The 16,395-nt window shown below is 37.5% G+C and overlaps 1 protein-coding gene across 5 annotated transcripts in view; it reads left to right on the forward strand.

Annotated features, from left to right (window-relative positions):
- Positions 1-13,205, forward strand: part of LOC110846946 (cadherin EGF LAG seven-pass G-type receptor 1) — a 34,391-nt gene extending 21,186 nt beyond the window's left edge. For all 5 annotated transcript variants that reach the window (XM_035849889.1, XM_035849888.1, XM_035849892.1 and 2 more), the window contains 5 exons: positions 4,789-4,894; positions 8,159-8,319; positions 8,420-8,480; positions 9,601-9,789; positions 12,074-13,205. In XM_035849889.1, coding sequence (XP_035705782.1) covers positions 4,789-4,894; positions 8,159-8,319; positions 8,420-8,480; positions 9,601-9,789; positions 12,074-12,415 — 859 coding nt within the window. In that variant the 3' untranslated portion in view covers positions 12,416-13,205. The remainder of the gene's footprint in view (positions 1-4,788; positions 4,895-8,158; positions 8,320-8,419; positions 8,481-9,600; positions 9,790-12,073) is intronic.
- Positions 13,206-16,395: the final 3,190 nt, after the last annotated feature.

Consider the following 16,395-nt stretch of genomic DNA (forward strand, 5'->3'; position numbering starts at 1 on the left):
TTTACAGGAATTTCTTCCCTTTGGTTGTACGGGATGAGTTTTTCTGAGTTTTAGGAAACGACTAACATGCCCCAAGAATGATTTTTATGTACACGAACACAATATTCTCCTGACGTCTCATAGATATCTATTATTTTGTATGTTATGCATACTAAATATATCATTCTATGTACATACTTTAATTTGCATTTTCGTAGTTTATTCTATATGGAATAAAAAACACGCCTGCCATCTTAAATGGTAGGTATGTGCTCTTACATATTTACTGTAAGTAAAAGCGTATTATTGACTTAGTCGTCAACCCTTGAATTATTCTCATGTAGAAGCATTTTCTACACTCTAGGTTAATTGCGAATGTGACTACAGTAAAGGTGAGTCGGTCTTGGAAGGATGACTATGATTGTCAACATAACAACTAAAATTCGTCCTCCTTGAAATGTGTAGCGAAAGTACTCAAGATGTAATCAGAAAGTGGATCTCTTCCTTCCTTTCTCTCTGATTTTTCCTAACAAACTCATTAGCACCATACTCCAAATCCTTACTTGGATAACAGTAGCTCTAGGTATGTACGTGTGTACTACTTAATTTTCTCGTGTAATGGATTCTTGACTGTCGTAACTATAAATATGTACCCAGGCACTAAACGGAGTTCAATTTCATCAGCACTCTTGTGTCTACAGCCTGGCTTTTACCTCTCCACTTTCCAGTTAGATTTTTGCTTGCGAAGAGGAAATCAAGTTTATTGAGCATTATCAAGTATCATTAAGCAGAAAGTTTTACGACAAGCAATTTTTCAAAGAGCTTCACCTAAAGACCTCTCGTCTAGCTCTCCTCTGGTGATGGTCCTGCGACATAAAAAGATAAAAAGGGCAAGTTCAGAACCCATCTGCTGCTACCACGATCAAGTGGGAACTGGCAGCAGTAGCGTCAAAGTTGTCCCACACATTGACCAAATCCTATCAAGGAAAGTGTCACTTCCTCAACCATTCAATGCTCTCAGACCAGAGCATCATTTGAAATAGCCCTGTGTTTGCCGAAATTATAGCTAAATATACGTTCCTATATGGGTAAAGGCTTGAAGGATATCTTGTATATGTACGTGTCCTTATGAGGGTAAAAGTAAAAACGCTTTCTCCACTTGTAAGTATTATTGGATTTAAGGTGAGCACAGGTGTTTCATTCCACCCTCGATGAAATGACTCAAGTTTGCAGCATGGCTACAGCAGAGACTCCAGATTTTATGAAATGGCTTGATCCAAACCATAGCGTTGCCAGTGTAGTGCCGTGGTTTTCAGTTGGTGGTGCTTGTGGTAAAACCAGACCGTCGTACACGGCCCATTATGGCATGTTATGTGACCCAAAGGTCAGACTGAAATGGGCTGAATTTCTAGATTCGTCTAAGCCATCAGAGTCAATATAACGGAAACAGCTTTCACTTTAGCAAAACGTCTTTCCTAAGGTTGCCTTTTCTCTCTGTGCGTCTGTGTTCTCATCTCATCTGGAATCTCACTCGTAAAATTGATGCCATCACTTGGATAGTTCCATGAAGAATAAATCTGAGATATTTGGTACAGTCGAGGAACTTTTGGAGATTGAATTTTTTGTCGTTGATATGTGTTGCTCTTTCCATTTCAATTCAGTTCTATGGTCAACAGGAGGGTCGACCACATCACATCTGGGCCCTGCGTACAATGAACGGGAAGGTTCCTAAACTTTAGATTAAATTTCACAGCTCTCATTCATGCAGGTTTAATAAAAAGTTATTGTACGTCTTCTGGTATGATATGATGTTGGTTGACCACAGAATGAAAAATGTCTCCCCGTGTCATTGTTGAACATAAAAATCCGCCGTTGCAACATTTAATCTGAGTTTTTTGACGATATCATTATTCATAAAGCAAGGAAATTCTCTATATTACATATTTACGTAATCTATATTCCTTGCATTTTATGCTTCTACTCTTGACGCAAAATTAAAGGACCCACCGTTGACGTATTCTAACTTTTTTCGCAAATATAGTCGGGACTCTCAAGTCAACTTTGGTCGTCGGCAGCATAAACTTTCTTAATCCCAAAAATGGCTGAATATAGGGCTGAAGTATTCATCGCGTTAGCAAAAAGTCCTCCTTGATGGAGGATTTTGCGGATTTATTTTCAGTTTTGCCCGTGAGGTTGACGTAAATAAATTGTGGGTTTTGTGGTAGAATTAAAGTTCGCGTTGAAGAAATTGGTTCTTTTGTGCAGGTTAACGAATGAGGGGGAGTTGAGAAACAAACTTGAGTCGCATCCTCTGTTTTTCAACCTGTTCTTCTTATTGAGTGAAACAAGCTGAGACCACAAGATCCTTAAATGTGTAAAGAACTATACGAACAAAACAACTCAAACATGCGATGTACTTAAGTGAGTAACTTTTCAGCCCGAGTCGGGGCTTATGAACCCGTCATGTCCGTCCTTGCAATATAAGTCGATTGGACTTTTTTCTACAACTATGGGGAAAATGAGAAATCAAGTTCGAAGATGGGCACGATCGGTCAAGTGGTTGACATTTGAGGGTAAAATAGGTCGTGTGAGTCGTTCATGCAGAATATTAGGGTTGATATTCGGAGTAATGTCGATATTTGACTACATAACTAAGAATAAAATGTTATAAAGCAGAGAAAATTGTACTAATTCCATAAAACCTGACTCGGGCTAAAGAAGGCGGCAGCGACCTGTAGGTTATTCTGTTGTCAGTTTATCTCCCGTATTATTTCTTATGGCGGTTCTACCAGTCACGGATTATTAATAGTCCCAACAACCTTGGAGTCCGAAGTCTTATTGTTTCTCATAGTCCGTAACATTCGTAAGCTGAGTTGCGTGTGTTTTTAGTTATACGTACGTAACCCTTTCAAAAAGATCGAACTTTTTCATTCTGCCAAAATCAGCTTAGTTGTTTTTTCATTAACTACTTGACTTATTTAGTTTTCTCGAATTAAAATGACCCCTTTTTGTCTTATCGGACAAGACTTCCATGCAGCGTAAAGAGGTGATCAACAAAGCATCACGCGAATGTACTTAATTTAAAAAGGTAGACTGATTAGCCGTGAATTAATATTAATTGCCGAATAAAGTTAAGTTTGACTTTGTTATTTATAACAGGAAATATTAGACGTATTTCTATCTTAATTATTTTACTTCGGAATTCTTCATACTCTGAGGCGAGGAAAGGCAAATATTTAAAAAGATAGGAAAACCACAACCTATAATATTCTACAAGATTTACCATCAAATGTCAAATATATGCATTTTATTCTGAGGTGAGGAAAGTAACCAAGGGCTACCCTCACGACAGAAAAGCACATGGTTACGGCGAAGCCAAGGTATGCTTTCAAGACAGGGTCCTAAAACTTCTGTCAACGCTACAGCTCGAACGGTTGAATTTAGTGAAAAATTGTTGAAACAAAAAAATCAGACAATCACGAAATCTAGTGTCTTTTCAATTTTTTTTTTGCAAAACTCTAGTATTACAAGAATTTTAGGACCTTTGAAACTTTCAAATGAACTGGAAATTCAATTTTACCATACAATGATCATGTCGGATATTGATTTTATTGTGCGGGCACTGATTACGCACCATTTAAGATACGTTCGAGCAAAATCGGTTGAAAAATGAGAAACTTTTGATGAAGGTATCTGCAGCCGTTTAAGCTGCTTCATCGCATATGATAATTGCACCTTACCTATCTTATTGCTATTGGTAACCAACAAAAAAATTCCAACCCAAAAACCAGAAAATAAAACTACATTTAAATAAATAAATTTTAAAAAACAAACTTAGGTGAAGGACGCGCTTAAAATATTAAAACAAGAAGCATTACAAAATGTCATAATATCGTTTAATATTTATTAACTTTTACTTCACAGTGGGCCCAACTTTTTCATAATAATTAACAATAAATGTAACTAAACTAACGACTTGATTAACAAATAAGTGCACCGTTACAGGGAGAGTTACTAAAATATGCCAGAACATGAACAAATTTCCTCTATAACAGGTGTCGCGATTTATTGAAAGATAACCAATCACATCTTGCAAGCTTAATATACAAATACTACGTATTTCGAATAATTGTTCCAAATGCCTGAAAGTATAGCTTTTCTCCTGTATTAGTTGGGCCCACGGTGAAGTAAAGGTTAATAAATATTAAACGATATTATGACATTTTGTAATGCTTCTTGTTTTAATATTTTAAGCGCGTCCTTCACCTAAGTTTGTTTTTCAAAATTTATTTATTTAATTATTTTTAGTGATTTGTGAACTTAAATGCATAAAATAATATGCAATTATCAAATCTTAAAAGTTGATAATTCTCCTGTGGGTGGATGCGTGGTATACTAAAGTAATACCCCAGTGGGTGTGGACGTTTGGTATACTTATTTAATCCCCCAGTGGACGCTTGGTATACCAAATTAGTCCCGCAGTGGGTGTGTATGCGGCCCTACTAAATTAGTCTCCCAGGGTATGCATGCGTTAATATTTGTATTTCATTAAATTTTAAAATTTGTTCAATGCTCTTGTTTAAAAGTTTTTAGTCGCACCCTCACCGAAGAATGCTGTTTTTTAAATGTAGTTTTATTTTCATTTGCTTTCACCACACACGTCTTGCTTATGTATGTATACAAGAAACAATAATCACAGAAGTTGTGAAATTATTGAAGCAGTTTGTACATGTTCAGAGTATGCAGGTAAAATGGAGCATGAGATATATTTTTGCTGAATGTTACTAAATTGATTTACCATTGTTGCAGTTTGTTCTCGGACCTGCGGAGTGTGGCTGGGACGACCTTGATGAACCTCTTGGCTTCGTTATTCCTTACCCAATTACTTTATGTCGTCGGAGCTGGTGGAGTTCAGGTTTGTTGGTGTGCTTGTTTTATTTCGCCTTTGTACCTGTGCTGTTGACTCCGAAAAAGTTGTAGAGACACAAAGTGACTGAAAGGAGCAACGTTATCGAAAATCACGAAAACTTTGCCAAAAGTCTCAGCTGTCATTAGCCACTTCTTTGCACATATTCCAGTCGCATTGTTGGCATTGTTGCGACGGGCGTGCCTGGGGTGCAAATTTGAGTATCATGTATCACCTCTAATATTTGTGTAGCAGCAACAAGGCGTTTCCTCTAGTCTGATTATTCGGAAGGATGAAAATTACGAGGATTCCTCGCCATTTTCGTTATCGTTGCCCAGCGTCAAGCTTTTGTGCGATATGTCACCTATCATTATTCGATGGTAAGAATAGAGCGTAAAGTAAATTGAGTAAGACGGTAGTACTTTGGCAGATAATCAAATTTATTGGCCCAACACTTGGTAGTTCATTAGTTAGAGCCCCTAGACTTTTAGATACTTTTAGACTATGCACGAGGCTGCTGTTTCCACATGTTTCTCAAATACGTCTTTAGATTTTGTGTATTATCAGATACGCTACAGTATAACACAAAATTCACACCTACGTCACACCTTCCCTTATACATACCATCCTTAGTTTATATGAAAGCATTAGTTTTGACATTTTACGAGAGAGCAGTTATAAAAGCATATTTCTGCTTCGCATAATTAGACAACTTGAACACGTTGAAAGAAAGACATAATGATATTTAGTTGAAAGGTTCTGGACGGCTGGTGTGTAATAAGTTTTGCTTTTTTGGCGGCTCCATGATGACTTTTCCCTGTGGATGCATTTCTTATACAATTCTCAAGTGACCAACGCCTTTGAAGTGTACATAATATGTCATTCAAGGAGATTTTAACGTCAGTCTTGTTCAAAACTTTCCTTCCTTCCTTGTTCTTGTCCCGGTGGGATGCGATTCTCGGAAGTAATATATAGTTACATATATAAATACAGAAAACAATGAGGAGAAAAGAGCTGAAATTACTATTTCAATTTTATGCCATGCAATAAAGGATACGCTTTCATCTCAAAATTGCCCTACTTTCCACACAGCAGTCTCAACAATCAATTATTCACTGACAACAGACTGGAATTAAAGTTAATGAGAAAATTAAAATTTTAAATCACATTGCTTCTCAGTTTTTCTGCGTCGTCTCAAATTTGAATAATAATGAAAACTTTGCCACAATAAGCCCATTCAACTTTATAATCAACTCGGTGTATAGCTTTCTCTTTTCATTACGTTGCCTGTTTTCATCTGCAAGAATAAATTGGACATTTAAGATTCAACTTTTTTGGGATTCACCATTGCAGAAAATTTGCATATAGAAAATTCCTTCCAAAAATTTCCAACAGCGCAAAAACTCTCATTATTTTTTATCAGAGTCCTTATTACTTTCGACATGCGTTATTATAATAAAAATAGAAATTGGACCTTAATCCTTTGTTTGGTTTTTAATCCAACAGTCTGGTAAATGAAACTGGCCATTGTGAGTCCCGAGTGTGTCCTTGCTTTTCTTCGGTTCGCTTGAGTAAATATTTTCACAACCCAAAGTCTTCATTTCGCTGTGATCAGAAGGCAACGTTACATTGTGTGTTTATTTGTATGAAAAGTTCTCAGGCAGCAGTAGAATCTTTCCTTCTTTGAAGTTGGAATCTTTTCTCGACTCTGGTTTCCTTTCACTCCCAAAAACTTCTAGAAAAAATGAACTCCTTCCGAAACGAGATATCTTTCTGTGCTTATTTATCGCAAACATGTTTAATTTTATGGTAGTTTTTCAAACTTGTTCAATACATGGCTCCACAATTTGCATAAATAATGTTAAACAAATATACTTGCACTTCATCCGTATATGAAGATAAACACCAATCAAATTTTAAGCACTTGGGCTCAGGTCTGCACACGTTTGTATCAAACTAGAGTTTTCTTCAAAAGATAAATGATTTTGCCAAAGAAATTTTTAAGAGGTTCGAGTGGTGTTTGTTTAAGCCTTTTCCAAATTGAAGTAGATAAAAAGAAAGATCTTTGAGGAAAGTGGTATTTCGATTTTTTCGGCAATGACGCTTTTGATGTCTTATGTCTCGATATAAATTGCAGGATTTCGCAACTTCTTAAAGTGGTTCATTTTCCATTACAGATTGCCTCTCATTCATGTATTTATAGCTGAACTGATAATTTAAATTTTGCCTATCGAACTAAAATCTTTACTACACCCAAAGTATTTAAATAAATCTACTTACTTCTTCCAAAACTGAACTGAATTATGCAATAATTAAATCCCGTCGCATTGGTAAATACGATGTTTTTCTAAAATGGTTATCATTTTATTCTTAATATTATTTTAAGATTCTAGAGAGATGAATCTCTTCTCCTGTATTATTATGTGATAGAATAATTCTAATTCTCAAGCCTGATTCGCTTCAACAGATGAAATTAACAAAATGGCAGAGAAAAACAGTTTATAAAGAAAACACTCAATTGTTCATGAGCAAAGAAAACGTTTAGTTTTCAGTCTCCTGACAAGAAAAAATAAAGAAGCTGGTGGGAACGAGGCAGATGTGGTGCTAACGAGAAGTGCTTCAGGAACCCCAATTTGAACATTGCATGAACATTGTCCATGATTCCGAAAACAAACATACATATTTCTTTTTACTTTCACCCATGATTTCATGTTCACGGCAAACTTTGAGTTTCAGAATAGTTGGAAATGTGTGACGATGTGGTCATCCTGTTTGTTTACACTTTGAAATGTTGGAAAACTGATGTATTTTTAACACGTTCGTTAAAATCAACGAATCGTAAGGGCAATGCTCATATGAAGAAGTGCTGTAATACACAACTTCTTATTTATCGTCGCAAAAATTGATGGTAGCATAAATGGCATCATCTTAAACCATACGCTCTCGCATTCCCCCTTTCCATTTCGTGGCCAATAAATAAATGTAAACTTTGTGTGACACGGATGAATGAATGAGATGACCTCGAGTGGCGTGGCGCAGGTGTCTCGTGGTTCAGCCGTCCTTTCAGCACTTCTTCTCTTTCAATCAACCACCTTGACCACAATTGAGACTGATTTATTTGAGGCCATCCATCTCCGAAAGTGGATGGCTTTCGATTTCTCCTGCTCTCCCTTTAGTTTTCATACAAATATCCCCTCTCGATCCCTCTCATACGCCGCTTCTGGATGCATTTAAGGAGAAAGTGGTAACCCCTTTGTTGCTGTTATATTGCAGGCAGCGGATTTATGCGTGAGCTTGGCCTTAGCTCTCCACTACTCGCGACTCACCGTGGTTTCCTGGTTGTTGGCAGCCACTCATGACTTGTATCGTACGGTGAAAAGCCAGGTTGGAATGATAGATTGTCCACCCCCCTCGCTCCTCTCCAGCTTCCTCAAGTAAGTGCGCCTCGAGACTGTGATGCATCTTCATATGCAGCACCAGAGTAAATAATTTTATTATGTTATTATGGATGCTATATTTAATTTTGACTGTTAGGTACTCTCTTCTTGGGTGGGGTCTTCCAGCTCTGCTCCTCGCCTGTGCTGTATTCATCCAGGTAACAATAAACGCCACAGATACATCATTATTCTGTGCCAATTCCACTCTGCAACGTACATACGTTGGAAGAAGCAATTTGAAAATGGACTTGGATGCTCAATCAAATTCAAAGTTGTATAAGATTGCGAGTTGGGAACATGGCAGGAAAAATGTTGCCAACAATACCCGAGTACATACGCATACCATGAATCTCTATCACATACATATTCCAGGAGAAACGATTCTTTATGTTAAAAACTTATTGCAAGCGACTTCGTAGGGCCTTTAAGATGGCTTTATTGATTCTGCGTAATGTTGGGCTCAAGAAATATATTTTTGCAGACATTTTTCTTGAAACACAGTCACCCAGATAGAATCCCTCAAAGAAGATTTCCCAAGGCAAAACTCACAATTGTAAAATAGCTATTTAACAAAATCTTGTTACAAACACAATTCATACACCACTTTGCTTTAAGCACAAGTTTGTTACGAAAATTCACAATTCTAAGGTGAGGAGATAATGTGAAATTTGGTAGTGGAAGCTGAAATTGGGATTACAAATAGTCTGGTGAAATTTTTAGCCCATCAATTAAAACAATTTAATGTTCTACAACAAATCATATATGCAGGTCAACAAATGCTTTTTTCGCTTTAGAAAATTTCACGTCACATTTCAATTGCTTTTGACAGAAAAATAATACACATCGAATTACTAATTGACAATTATCAAGCAAAATTACAAATTAGCAATTCTAATTTGTTCGGTTAACAAAGCTGCTCAAGTAATTGAATTACTTTCCAAATTATAAACGATTGTCCGTCTATCGTGTTTATAGATAGACGGACAGACAGACAGACATCAAGGCAATTTTATAAGGCCATCTAAAACGGTCTAAAATGTACTTTAGCCAATGTCAGAGTATATTTAGTAATAAGATTGGTGTATCCAAAATCTTAGCGAGACAAGACGGCATCTCTGATCCATTACATAGAGCTAAATATTAAACTATAAACTCTAATTCAAAGCTTTTCTGTCAAGTTCATGCTGAAGCAGGCAGTATGCAGAACTAAGTCTATTTTTTCCAGTGGATGGAAACTGTCACTACTGGTTTGTTGATGACTTTAATCGATTGTTGCAGGACTACGACGGAATTGGGGAAAGTGGAGCCACTCAACTTCGACGCCACAATTGCTGGTTTACGTCTAATCGAAGTTTTTTTACGGCGTTTGTCCTCCCGTACTGGATCATACTGGCTGTCACGATTTACTACATTGTACGAGGAGCGATGGCCATACGATGGGCAGCTGCATTTGCCCCGTCAAAGAAGGTACTTTTTAGGATGTTCATATTGCTTTATGTTCTTCGGTAAACCCATCCATCTAAATAATGGGAGTTTTACGACGCTTTTCTGGGTTAACTGCACTTTTCAATTTTACAAATTGAAAGCGCTTATTGCATGGCTATACATTCCCAATTTTAAATTTGGGGTTAGCATCGTATTATTGCCCTGTAGTTAATATTGGTATCAACCCATGGACCGACTGACCAGCCGCATTTTGCAATCGTCGTTACTGAATGGGCTCTGTATTTAGCTTTCTAGCTCTTCCGTGTCACATTGTTTCCACTTATGATCGAGTTTGTTCTAGGAAAACGTTAGCACAACGATTATTTCACACTCGAGAGATTTTTGATGGGGTTGCCACAGAGTACCGACAAGCCAAACTTGAAGTTATCGATCCTTATTTATTATTTCATGGCTTACCAGAAACTACACACTTTCACCAGGAACAAATGTGCCCTTAGTCATTACTAATGATACGTAATAATTACGCCGTACCACCTAGAAAGTTTTAAACGAGTTAAGGTTATACAACTATCGCTCCTGCGTCGGAAATAAAATTAATACTGAAACCGTGTAGTTTATTGGCACCAGGCAGCAAATACTGGCAGATAATTGGCTGTTGAGCTGAAGTAAATGAACACACATACATAGACACGACGCTGTTTGAATATAATTTTCCTTCCAGTTTTCCTCTGTTTATCTCATCCAAGGTCTAACCACATAATCGAGTTTTCTCTGAAGCGTGCATGATCGTTCAGAAATGAGATGGATTTCTGTGAAGAGAGAAAGCGCTGATATGCTGCTGCTGGCTGAGGTCGATTTCCATCTCGCTTCTCGGATTTAGCTCTAGCCACCATAACATTGGACAGGACTATGCAATTAGCTTGGTAAAGCAGTGTCCAGTACCCAACGGGTGAGTGAGTGAGTGAGTGGAGGAAAATAGGATGAGAAAGTAAGCCTTATTATCCTCACTTGGGCAGCCCACATGCACATGGTAATTGAAACGAAATAATCCAGATTCTCTCCCAACCAGCACCACTAGAAACTCACCAAAACTCATCTTCTCTCGATGCTCCCCTCGGACCACCCCTTTCTCCAACTCGGCGGAATTGATAAGATCCGGAAAAGAGGAGAAAGAGCAGTTTGATACGCACGCAATACGTGAGGGGAGTACCAATAACTTATAATTGAGATCTGACCTTGGACTTCTTCTCCACTATTTCGCTGCTGCTGGAGAAAGCAGCTCCTCCATAAAACCACATCCCATGCATTCAACATATTGATCATAGAGCTGAAGATGATTGTTTTATCTGAGAAATTGCTTTCTCCTCTCGCTTCTTCTTCATCTCTCGTGAGAATAACTCATTTGTTAAATTGTTTTTGAGGTTTGCAAGGAACGAAACCATAATCACCTTTGTGCAAAAGAAGTAATTTAATTTTGTGAAATGTTGACCAAATGTTTCTGCACTCTCCTCCAAGGCATGGCAGCCATACACATATTAATAGTTTGCAAACTACGACTCATCTTCTCAAAAGGGAATGGCATCTCATGATAGATACGGCATTTGCAAAAGTTTACAGTTTTCCACCCACGGTTTTCAACTTTTGATTAATCTAACGTAGAGAGATACATATCTGGCAGGGGGAAAGTAGGCACCAAGTCAACAAGACAGTCGGTGAGTTATTTAGGAAGGTGAAGAACCAAAAGTGAGTAGTGAAACGTCTAAACAGTTGAGAAAATAATGGTCTCATAAACACAAGATCGCTTGCAGCTGTTTGCTTTTGTCTTGCTTTCTTGGGAAACGATTGGGAGAAAATCTGAAGATAAATGTTTGTATTATGTATCATGGCATTCCCAGCAAGTTTGCACTAACAACACGAAGAAGAAAAAACAACTTTTCAGTTCCATCGATCCAATTATAAGGAAACAAGAGATATATTTTCCACGTTGCTTCTGGGAAATCGAATGTCGACTGTCAGATTGACGTGATTTGTTCCAACAATATCGAAACCTCTTTCTCTCTCTGTCTGCAAGCACCTTGTTCTTTTATTTGGCCAATAAAGATTTGAGAAATGCTAGCTTGTTCAAAAAATTCTTACTCCAACAAAGTGACAGCTGCTTCCCAAACGTAAATTTGGGAAGCAAGCGGCTATCATTTGGTTGAAGAGGACGAATAAGACATGAAAAAATTCCTCCTTGCGTCACCACAACCAATTCCTCCTCGATTGATCCCCTCCTAAATAAATTGTGTCGCTATTTTTCTTTCAGGCACAGGAGAAATTGACAAGAAGGAGGAAGCTTCAACTGATGCTGTTCGTGCGAATTCTGGTTTTCCTGACCCTTATCATAATGGCAGGCGCTGCTAGCGTCATTTTTGGTTCTAACTTGGCGTTCATTGTGTATTCGTGTGGTCAAGCTATCCAGGGAATCCTCATCGCCCTCGCGGTCTGTTGTAACTGCCAGATTTTGAAACTGTACACACGATCAATTCAGGTGGCTGGACAGCAGGTTGCTACCGCAATGACGACTTACGGTTCCTCAGGACAGGAGCTGAGCAAATCCGCCAGTTTGCAGCTACTGACTTGGGACAGGAACCCAGACTCTGTTTAAGCTTGTACACTGCACAAGTTTTTACCAAAGTTTCTGTAAAAACCAAGGTCTTAGGATTCTCATTCAGCATCCCCTTGTCAATTTAGAAGTATTACGTACGTCAGCGTCCCTACCAGTAGACAAAATTAGACCCCAAGACGACATCCATAGATTTTTTTTGTGTCTGGATATTGTTCAGCAGTGTCTCCTGGTTATTTTGTGACAGAAGATATTAAGAACATTGATTGTTGTTAATGATATCACCTCAACAGCTTATTCAAATTATGCATAACTGTCGGTGCTGCATGAAAACTTTTTAGAATAGAGATTTTATACTAGTACCCATCTTTAGTTATTATTAGCAGTTGATACAGTTTAATGAAAGGTAAATGTTTAGTGTAAAATTAAAGGAATGAACGTATAGCTAAAATGTGACTGATTGAGTGAATGCAAGAGTACAAAGTTATTCTAAGGGATATTTTATCGTATAAAGTGTTATGTGTACAATATATAATTTTAATGGGCGACAATGATGAAATTTTTGAGATTTTAGTTACATATCAATCATGATGACGATGAGATATGGAAATCTTTGCTCTCTCTCTCTGCTTCAAATAGTGATGACTTATCTAAATCCCGATACAAGATTCTAATCAATATCGCTGCATTGCATTATCATATTATATGAAACATGTGTACCTATTTAATGTCAAACCTTATATACATACATACTTACATGCATATAAATAAACATACAGTTATAATGATTAATGTGAAAATTCTCTGAAATAAAACAAAGCTTGAATATAAACACATTTGTTTACTTCTGCTGATTGACTTTTCTCTGTAAAAAGTTATTTGCACACTGTTGCATTTCGTTGCTATATATTTAGTATCAAACGTGTGTGCATTATCGCACTACCAGTAACTGAATTATTGGTAATTTGAGACTTTCGATTTCATCTACTTGATTTGCAACTATAGATCACTTCCGCCCCGACTATGGCGAAAAATAGTAAAACTAAACTAACCCCACGTTTACAGACCATGAACATGGAGAAAGCATGTCAAGAGTGATGCTGTGGACCATGAGACGAATAGTGTTATTTCTGGGCATGGGAATTAAGATAATGCTCAACCTGACTTAATTTGAAAGACAGTGATTTAATTATCTTCACTAACGACAAGACTGTCCCAAATTCAAACCGACACTTTCTCTCTCGTGGATGCAAGGGAGGAGAAATCTCTCGTGAATCAGTAGTGGTGCCACTACCTGCCGCAAACGCCGGGCAAACTACTTCTACATACCCTTCCCCATCCTTATTTACCATTGTTTGGAGCAGCATATACAAGAATTCACGAGAGTACTCTGTGTATAAAAGTTTGTATTGTTCATCTTCTCATTGTGTTCCATGAACATGAAATTAGAGACTGTATCTGAGACTGTCCATCCTTCTGAACAACTTTCTCCCTCTCAAACTTTACCTCCACCAGCAGACAGGCTGACGGCTACCACCATCGTTCAACATTGGAAATTAGATGCGAAGGGTAGATGGTAGCAAAAGTCATAATTGCATTGAATTAGAGAGCGCTTTTGGTCATAATTAGCGAGAAAACCTTCCTTGCTCATCAGCATCCTCTCATCATCTTCTAGCAAGAAGGCAGAGGTGTGGGCCTACCAATCATGGATGCTGTCCTCCTAATTTTATCAACTCCCGATGGAGTTGGTTCTGCGATGATGATGGTAGTGCTGATTAAATACGGGAAGGATATTACTTTATATATTTCTCTTCTTTGCGATTTTCACCCGCAGTCTGCCCAACTTTCTCTTTCAACAACGCTTCAACGAACATTCTACAGTTTTCACTTGTTTTACTTTTGTTCAACTTTACAACAATTGTAAGGGATATATGCACCCACGTGGTTATACGATATCTGTATGTGTAACCCCTACATGTCTATATTACTGCGAGATTAATTAGAATTCTACGAGAGAACATGCTCACTTCTATGCTGATCGGGAAAGTTGTACTCCTTTACAATTCAGAGTTTACTACTCGCTCAGTTTAACTTTTCAACTCGATTCATAGAAAATATTTATGAGTCAAGAGTCGCTTTACGTGGCGAATTATTTTTTTACTAAAGTTTTAAGATTTAGATTTAGGTGAAATCTGATGCAAAATGCCAGTTCTGGATATGTTTCGTATAACTAAATGTGTGCATAACTTTAGAAGTACATGGAAAAACTGAGGGTGAGTGATATTTTGTGTATATGCAATGTATGCAATGACATGAAAGCTCTCCTTTCTATTTTAGAGCACAAATATTTGCGCTTCCTCCCACTATCTGCATTCCAGCGACGATGACTTATTTGTACTAAATTCAACACGTCACTTGATTTTCACAGATCAACTTATTTAGTTATATACGTGTTACACTACACATTTGGAATTTTCCTGTTTTTCACTTTGACCTTCAAATAGCTCGCAAGGTTAATAAAACTTTTGAAATAAAGACAAACTGGCAGTCATCAAATAAATGTGCCGCGGTGACGACAAGAAAAGTCAGATCACAACTTTCTTCTGCTAATACATTTCACTTCTCGTAATGCAAGAAGTAGTGCATAGTCAACTACCATCCCACGGGTGGATCTATTACAATTGGATAGATATGTAGTGGAATATTCAGGTATATGTTGTGAAACTCTACTATTTGTGCTGCATAACTTACTAAATGCACTGCAACTTTCGGATGTGGTCCTCATATCTCATTGCTAGCCCTTCCTCAAGATAAGCTAAAGTAGGATCACAAAGTTCCCGTGCTAAGAAGGAAGGCTCTACAATCGCTAACCTAAGGTCCTCTTTTGCCCCATACCCCTCCACTTGTTAATTTAAAGGGAAGGACACAGGTTTTTAGATAATTTGGTGTCTTGAAGCATCAAAATTATGCCTGCCTCTCCTCAGCACAGGGACTTTGTGATCCAACTACATTGTGAATGATGATTGTGGTTGAATGTGTTACGTGCGAACTCGGGACAGTCGTAGGAAACGGTTCTGAATAATTTGAATATATGTATACCCTGAGTTACAAGTGCTAAGGGCAACCCCACAGGGAAGCATGAAAACGGAGTAAGGGCACGTATTTCCATAAACAACGTGTTATCATGCAAAACGACTATGCATACATAGATAAGTACGTCATTTCGAAATGTAGGACCATTTACGCAGAAGTTCAATTTAAATTCTGAAAGTTTATAGTATGGTTGTGCCGCTTGGTTGAAATATCGCCGTGCCAGAGGAAAGTGCCACACAGATAAGCAGGTTTCTAACGAACGACGAATTGTCCCGGCAGATTGTACTTACTTCTATGCAAATCAGTTGACGTGGATGAATGTGAAGAAAGCTGAGACTTTACTTATTCATTCGCGATGATGAGAGTTGAGAAATGAATGTGGCAAAATGGTAAATTTTTCAGAGGGCATAGTTGTGGCTACGTAGATATGTATTATGTAGCTATGTATTATGTATGTATGTACCTTTATTCGTACAATACATATGCATTACTAATATTTGTAGGGAATGATTCAAGTAGTTTTCCAAGTAGATGCCCAGAGCTTCGTTTACTTTTCTCATCCAAGATAATCACAATCAGCAGACGCAAGGTTTCTTCACTTGGGGATTGCTCATGGATTAATTGATGTTGCTACAAAGGTACAGGTTAGGTTCTAAATTAGATTAAACTTGAACCTAATTTTTAAAATATTAAAAAAATCCGTAGTTGGAGAATTGTCTACATTAGAGTAAAGATATGTTGGGCAAATATGTATGTGGGTGGAATTATGCATTGTTTTTGCTCAACAATTCAAAATAAAATCAGACCACATTGACCCTAATTTCATTAATTCTAGGCTCAGTTTTTTTAAGCGTTTGCATACATAGATATATGCACGAAACCCGCTTTTTCCTTTAAGTTTGTGCTTAATACAAATAAAATAAAATATT

This window comes from Folsomia candida, unplaced genomic scaffold (assembly GCF_002217175.1).
Source record: "Folsomia candida strain VU population unplaced genomic scaffold, ASM221717v1 Fcan01_Sc003, whole genome shotgun sequence".
Taxonomy (NCBI): domain Eukaryota; kingdom Metazoa; phylum Arthropoda; class Collembola; order Entomobryomorpha; family Isotomidae; genus Folsomia; species Folsomia candida.